Below are 6,682 nucleotides of genomic sequence, written 5' to 3'. Positions count from 1 at the left end.
GTTTCTGTGCTAAGGTTTTACATTTACACATGTTCAGGAGTATTGAGAATTGTATTTCTTTTTTTGTAGTTGACTAAGGTCATGGAAATTTGGCACAAAGTCATGGAAAATCTGTGATTGAAATGTGTTTGAACCCTTATGTTCTGCCTTTCCAGAGTGGGTGGTGCACTAAAGGGAGCCCCATTAATAGATGATTTTCCAACCATCGGGATCGATGAGACTGTGCACGACCTGCCTGTTGATGAAGTCCCTTCTGATGAGACCCTGCATATTGAGCAGCCCATTTTGCCAGAACCTCAGAAAGTCATCAAAGAAGATGACATCATTGGCATCAGAGCTGCACTGATTTATGAAAACTGCCTAGAGCAACTCGTCTCCTTCTTAACTCTGCCTGTAGACAGATGTACGGGCGTGCTGAGGTCCGGTCAAGTGTGTGACAGTGCTGGCCCATTTCAAACAAACATCGCTGTCAGGGGCACTGCAATGAGCATTGAATGGGTAAGCCTTGAGAAACACGTCACATTACAATTTTACACTGTGCAGTATATTTTTTTCATATTTATTAGGCTTCTCTTATCTGACCATTAGATCTGCCCCAATGGACACTGTCTATGGAGGTGGAATTCCCAGCCCGTGTTGAAGTTCGGCTTGCAGGCCGGGGACTTCCTTCTTTCCAGCAGCATTTTGTTGTCTGGCAACAACTATGCCAAAGTTTCTCTCCTGTTCAAATTCATGAACATTAAAATGGTCAACCCCAACACCTACTTCACCATTCAGGACACTTACTGTGTTGACATTATAAAAGAATTCTGGGAGGAGAAGAGTTCTAAGGCAATCAGCCAACTTCAAGGAAAAAATGTTGTGGTCCCAGGTGTGTATTTTTGTATATTGCCTTGATCTACATATATTTTTAAGGTGTTACACTGAAACTAATTGCAAGCACCTGTCATTATGTGTTGTATTTTGAAATTACCTTCTTTTTTCAGGTGATGGCAGAAATGACTCACCAGGGCATAGTGCGCAGTACTGCAGCTACACTACCATGGAACTTGAGTCCAAGGAAATCATCCATCTGGCTACTGTAGACAAGCGGCAGACAAACTGGAACTCCAACATCATGGAGAAAGAGGGTTTCATCCAGACTGTGGACAAGCTGCCAAAAGAGATAAAGCCAGTGGAGTTCTGCACGGACGCCCATGTTCAGATTGGAGCCCTCTTGAGTAAGTGGCAATGTGATAAGATGTTTGAATACAAATGTTCAACTTCAGTTATGTTCATTTTGTCTTCTTGTCAAGATAGTTATGTTTTTTGTGTTCAGACAAACAAGTAAGGAGATGTTACCTGCTTGACAGTTTCGACTGTGACTCCAGTCTTCCTCAGAAGCGTAATCCAACGTGCTGCTGACGTATCATTTATCAGCTGGCTGGCTCGCCAGACTCTGATAGGTCTCGGCAGCTTACACCCTCTTGCACACCTGGGATTCCCTATTCCAGAGACCATCCAAGGTGGGGGGAGGCGCGGCCAGCTGATATACGTCAACAGCACGTCGGATGATGCTTCTCAGGAAAACTGGAGTCACAGTCGAAACTGTCAAGCAGGTAACATCTCCTTACTCGTTTGTCTGAACACAAAAAAAACATACCTATAAATGTTCAACTGCTGATTGAGATGTTTGAAACTCAAATGAATCCGTACTTCACAGACCCAGACAAAGGCAAATATAAGTCTCTTGGAATTCACCACAGCCTTGACATGTGGCATGGTGCCAAAAATCTGGCCAAAAAAATCTCTACTGTAAGTTATAATAAATCTATTTACACTAACAAAACTGTCCACTTCCTGCCTGTGTATCAGTGTAATCATTGTAAGGTCTCCATGCAAAAGTGTTGCATGGACTAACTTGCACTGTTTGTGTTTTCTTTATCTCCTAAAGGCAGGAAAGGTAAAAGGACAGAATCTTCTCCTTCATTGGTTGAGGGATATTGTCAACCATTTTTGGTGGTCCTGCAAGACAGCAGAGACATATGAGCAGTTTTTTGTAAGCAGCTGTTTTTTTTTTTTAATTCAGTATGTTACAGGATTCAAATAAGCTACTTTTGACATGATTATCTTATTGTGTTTATTTGTTTTACTTTGCTCAGGCACTTTGGATTGGAGTTCTGCGTCATGTCTGCAACAATCATACCTGGGAAACAGGAGGCTGTCATCATGACCATCTTGAAGATGCGCAGAGAAAACAGTGGATTGAGAGGGACTCAAAATGCCACAAAACGCTAGCAAATGTCATCCTCAACAAGCACTGGCTGAAAGACGTCCACAAATATCTGCGCTTCAGGTAAAGTGTGGGGATATGACAAACAAGCAAATTTCACAGATATGCAAGTCGTGTGGGTGTTTGTGTCTGGGTATAATTTCCCTTTTCATTCATCCAGATCAACAGCACATCTGGAATCATTCCAGAACCATGTTCTGATGTACGCCAGCAAGCAACACGCATTCACTCCCCGAGTGTACAAATCCAGGGTTCTGCTTGCAGCACTGGATTATAATTTCCACCGTGAATGACCGACCTACAGAACAGCCACGGGCCAACAAATGTAGGTCAAACTCTCATTCACTATATCTGTTATATTCAAATAATTGCATATTCATACATTTAGGTTTGTAAATGTTGGGACAGTGACACAATTTCCATATGCTTGACCTTGTATACTACCACAATGGATTTGAAAGGAAATTATCTTGAGGAAATCAGATGCACAGCTTCAATTAAATTTCATCTAGATCTTTTCTTTTCAAATTCATGTTTTGTTTCATAACCTAACCTGAGTAACTTTTATTGCCTAAACCAAACCTCGTAACTTTACATTAATAACACAATTGTACGTTAAGATGTAATGTCATCCGTGGGGTGCAAATTCATAGGATATCATACGAACTCTTTGCATGCATTTTCATAGGATATCATAAGAACAGTTTTATGCGAATACGCTGGCAGTTATGATGTGAGGGAAATTTGATATCAGCATTAATTGTCTATTGGAAAACTTTGTGCATGACAGTCATGTGATGAGGTTGTGGCAGTCACATCAACGTCATGCACAGGCTGAAAAACAGGTAAACAGTAGACAGCACTATGAGACAGCAGCACAGAGGGAAGAAACTTTGGGTGGTGACTTCTTTGTATCTCTTACTTATTCAGTCTGCCTTTCAAAATTGGTGCAGTCAAAGAAAACTTTATTGCCCTTTGCAGTATTATATTTGGCAGTATGGCTGTGTTCTGGGGGCCCCTGCCTTTCCTAGGCCTACGCAGAAAGCCTAAGGTGGAGACAACACATCTCCCTGTCCTTTCAAGTACCTATCTGGAAAGCCTGCCCTTCCACGCGCAAACGAGTAAAAGGTGAGGCAGTGAGAGCAAACCTCCCTCCTTGCAGCAGACTTGCCCGGGAACAGAATGGAGCCAGCATCTATGACAAACAGAAATAACACTGATAAGTCAGACACAACATGAAGAGGAGGAGCTGGTGTAGGCAGGTTGCAAAGCTGCTTGCAGAACAGCCATCAGTTGACTGGCCTGTTTGAGATCAGCTGATGTAGCTGGGATGTGAGCTGAGCTTGACATTGTGTCCTGCCTGAACTAACGCTATGCTCAAATTTTGGCAGCCAAAGAGGTTGCCACTTAGCCCAAATATGCTGGTATAGATTCTATAGCCTGCTATTGTCTTCTCCCTCTGGTTTCAGGTTTTGCATCAGATTTTTTCTTGGCTGCAAGGCTTTGTCACTTGAATGTAAACACATGTCATTTTTGGGCATTTGCTGGAACAAAACAGGAGAGGATCTTCCCAAACTGCTGACACCCAATTGTTGAGTAAGTACCTGAGGTGGGGGACTCGAGTCATATGACTTGACTGAAGTCTGACTCGAGTCGCAAATTTAAGGACTTGTAACTTGCTTGACCAGCACTGATGAAAGACTCGACTTGACTTTGACTAGGTATTCAAGATTTGAGTTTTGACTTGAGACAGATGACTGGAAAGGACTTGACTTTTTTATTTAATATTTGTATTTTTCTAGACATTGAGAATTTACATTTTGTTTTTAAAACATGATGACGCACATATCACAGCAGGGGAGGACCCACCGGGTGGAATGGCAGCATGTACAGCAGCATCATGAGCTTCACCGTGTGCTTTTATTCAGTTCTATCTCAGTGTTACATGTGAGTTAAGTTTTCAAGGACTCCTTCACTGTTGAATGTGCTTTGCAGCCAGAGACACATTGTCAGCTTCGGGCCGTTACGCACACACAGTTGCCACTGTGAGAGCCGATTCATGCGCTGCTAGCTTTATATGCTCAGCCTCTCCTCTTATTTGTACAAGGTTTTGATACTGCCACAGTGTGTAACAACTGTTCCTGCCTGCTGTCCCAACACAAGTTCACTGTGTGTGTGTGTGTGTGTGTGTGTGTGTGTGTGTGTGTGTGTGTGTGTGTGTGTGTGTGTGTGTGTGCTTGGCGTGCGCATCAGTGCCATGAGATACTTTCCCCACTTACTTTTTTTTTTTTTTGCCTCCTGTTCCTGCTTGACATGCATTTGTGGATTTTAACAGTGTGTTATTATCTCACCTGCTCTCTCATAGCAGCAGGTATGTCATGTGAGTGGAGTCTTTCACCCTGACCAGATGGCTGGGAGCAGGAGAGGAAGTATTTAAATCCTTTACTCTAGTTAAAAAAAAAAAAAGCTCATTTTGAACTATTAACTAATGACTATTTACATTATGAGTTAATCGGCTGATTATTTTCTCCATTAATCAATTGATTGTTTGGTTTGTAAAAATTCTGGAAATAGTGAGAGATAGCATCACATTTACCCAGAGCCCAAAGTGACTCCTTTATAATATTTGTTTGTCTTACCAACAGATCAAACCTCAACATAAAAATTATTAAATAATTAAAAGCAAAAGCAGCAAAAAAAAAGAAAATGTTCACATTTTTGAAGCTGGAACCATGAAATGTTTTTGCATTAAAAACAACTTAGATGATTATCAAAATAGCGGCAAATTTATTTTCTGTCATTTCCTTGATGAACTCATAGTTCCAGCTGTACCTGTACATTTTCATATGTTTCGAGTGCAAAACTTTAACTTGTAAAGTCACTAGTAACTGAGGCTGTCAGGTAAATGTAGTGTAGTAGAGGTAGATGGTGGAGTGAGAAGAAAAGACTGAGATTTGTACTCCACCACCACTTGTGAGTACGTCTTGTGACTTGCTTGATCTGACCAATGACTTGACTTGCTTGACTTAAAGCAAGTACACTTGACTTGCTGGATTTTCACCACAGTGACTTGGGACTTGCTTGAGACTTGAAGGTTATGACTTGAGACTTGCATATGTGACTTACTCCCACCTTTGATAAGTACACTGCTAGCACATGACCAGGTGGGGAAAATGTGGAAACTCAAGTTGAATAGACCTTTTTCAGGGCAGATGTTTTGACCTGTCAAACACAGCTAATAACATTATTAATCGCTACATTACATTGCAATAATTGCTGGAACAGAGCCGTCATTAGTGTCATTAATTCCATCTGCTCTGCTCCTGCTCTGACAAGTCAAAACATGTGCTTAGACAAAAGGCCATTAATCAGATACATCTAGGAATAATAAACATAAGAGCTCTCTGCTGCTTTCAGGTAATATACAAAACAGACTTTTAGAAGGGAAGAAAAGACAGCCCAGTTCCCAGAAGAAATTGCTGACATTGTAAGTCCCTGAAAACCATCAACACATTACATTTATAAGTGTATCTTATCAATGTCTCCAAAGTGATGTAGTATATGTGCTGACTTTGTCATCAAGCAGAGAAGGGGGATGGTGGATGCTGTGACACCTTGGTGAGACGCCTGCCAAGCTGCAGACCACTGTTCAGATCAATAAACAACAAAGACGGTAGTGTTTAAGCGAGTCATCGGTTTTTGTTAAGTGGCTATTTAGCCATCAAACATGGTGTTTTATAGAAATCTGTTGCTGTTTTTCAGCGGGCATAGTCCCAGAGAAAGTTTTTTTTTTTTTTTAACAGCTTACCCAACTGGGATTATGCCCTAATACTGGGTATTTTAAGCCTCAACAGGATATTTTCCTAGTCATGACCATGTGGATTTTATGTGCCTGAACCACACATTAACCACAGTGTAGCTGAATTGAAAAGTTTCAACCAATCCACCACATCCTAGCGTATAAATGTGACATATTTGTAGTTTGCAGAAACATACAATTCCAACAGGAATCCTAAATATAAAGATGCATATCTTGTTTTTAAAGATCACTGTGAATACAGCAGGAAAATCTGAATTTTGACCGTAAAAAACCTACTCGTCTCCTTTTATTTCAAGTTTTATTGTAGCTAGTTAATAAATAAGAAGTAAAAGGCATTTAAGTGTATTATCCTCAATAATCTGCTGTGGTAATATCATTTTCATATCAATTTAAATGACTTTCCACTGGTTGTGTAAGTGGCTCTGTGAAACTATAAATCTGCTGTAGCAAGGAAAAAGTTACATATAATTCTTCATCCATAAAAATGGTCCTATTTCACTGTACACTGCCTGTGTGGTTTGGTTTATAGTTTTTCTTGTTAACCACCACACCTCATAGATTCTCACTGGCTAGAGCTCAGTAAAATGGTC

General features: G+C 40.8%; 1 protein-coding gene across 7 annotated transcripts; it reads left to right on the top strand.

Moving 5' to 3' along the window:
• The first annotated feature begins 275 nt into the window (after positions 1-275).
• LOC125881220 (uncharacterized) lies at positions 276-6,362 on the top strand. Of its 7 annotated transcripts, none has more exons than XR_007448215.1 (11): positions 276-498; positions 589-871; positions 987-1,220; positions 1,703-1,794; positions 1,934-2,038; positions 2,142-2,335; positions 2,433-2,597; positions 3,254-3,400; positions 3,742-3,868; positions 5,690-5,759; positions 5,859-6,362. XR_007448215.1 is itself a non-coding variant. In XM_049564285.1 (8 exons), the coding sequence occupies exons 1-7, from the start codon at positions 484-486 to the stop codon at positions 2,563-2,565; spliced, it is 1,056 nt and encodes a 351-aa protein (XP_049420242.1). In that variant the 5' UTR covers positions 276-483; the 3' UTR covers positions 2,566-2,597; positions 3,254-3,619. The 7 variants fall into 7 exon arrangements, 1 of the variants encoding a protein (XP_049420242.1); XR_007448213.1 differs by having other exon boundaries at positions 5,856-6,362; XR_007448214.1 differs by lacking the exon at positions 3,254-3,400 and having other exon boundaries at positions 5,856-6,362.
• Positions 6,363-6,682: the final 320 nt, after the last annotated feature.

This window comes from Epinephelus fuscoguttatus, linkage group LG20 (assembly GCF_011397635.1).
Source record: "Epinephelus fuscoguttatus linkage group LG20, E.fuscoguttatus.final_Chr_v1".
Taxonomy (NCBI): domain Eukaryota; kingdom Metazoa; phylum Chordata; class Actinopteri; order Perciformes; family Serranidae; genus Epinephelus; species Epinephelus fuscoguttatus.
Note: the sequence above shows the minus strand (reverse complement) of the source record. Positions and strands in the feature narration are given on the sequence as shown.

Excerpts from the sequence above, each read along its gene's own strand:
- LOC125881220 (XM_049564285.1), top strand. Across the intron at positions 872-986 it reads AAAAAATGTTGTGGTCCCAG|GTGATGGCAGAAATGACTCA; the intron begins GTGTGTATTTTT and ends TTCTTTTTTCAG. Across the intron at positions 2,039-2,141 it reads AGACATATGAGCAGTTTTTT|GCACTTTGGATTGGAGTTCT; the intron begins GTAAGCAGCTGT and ends TACTTTGCTCAG.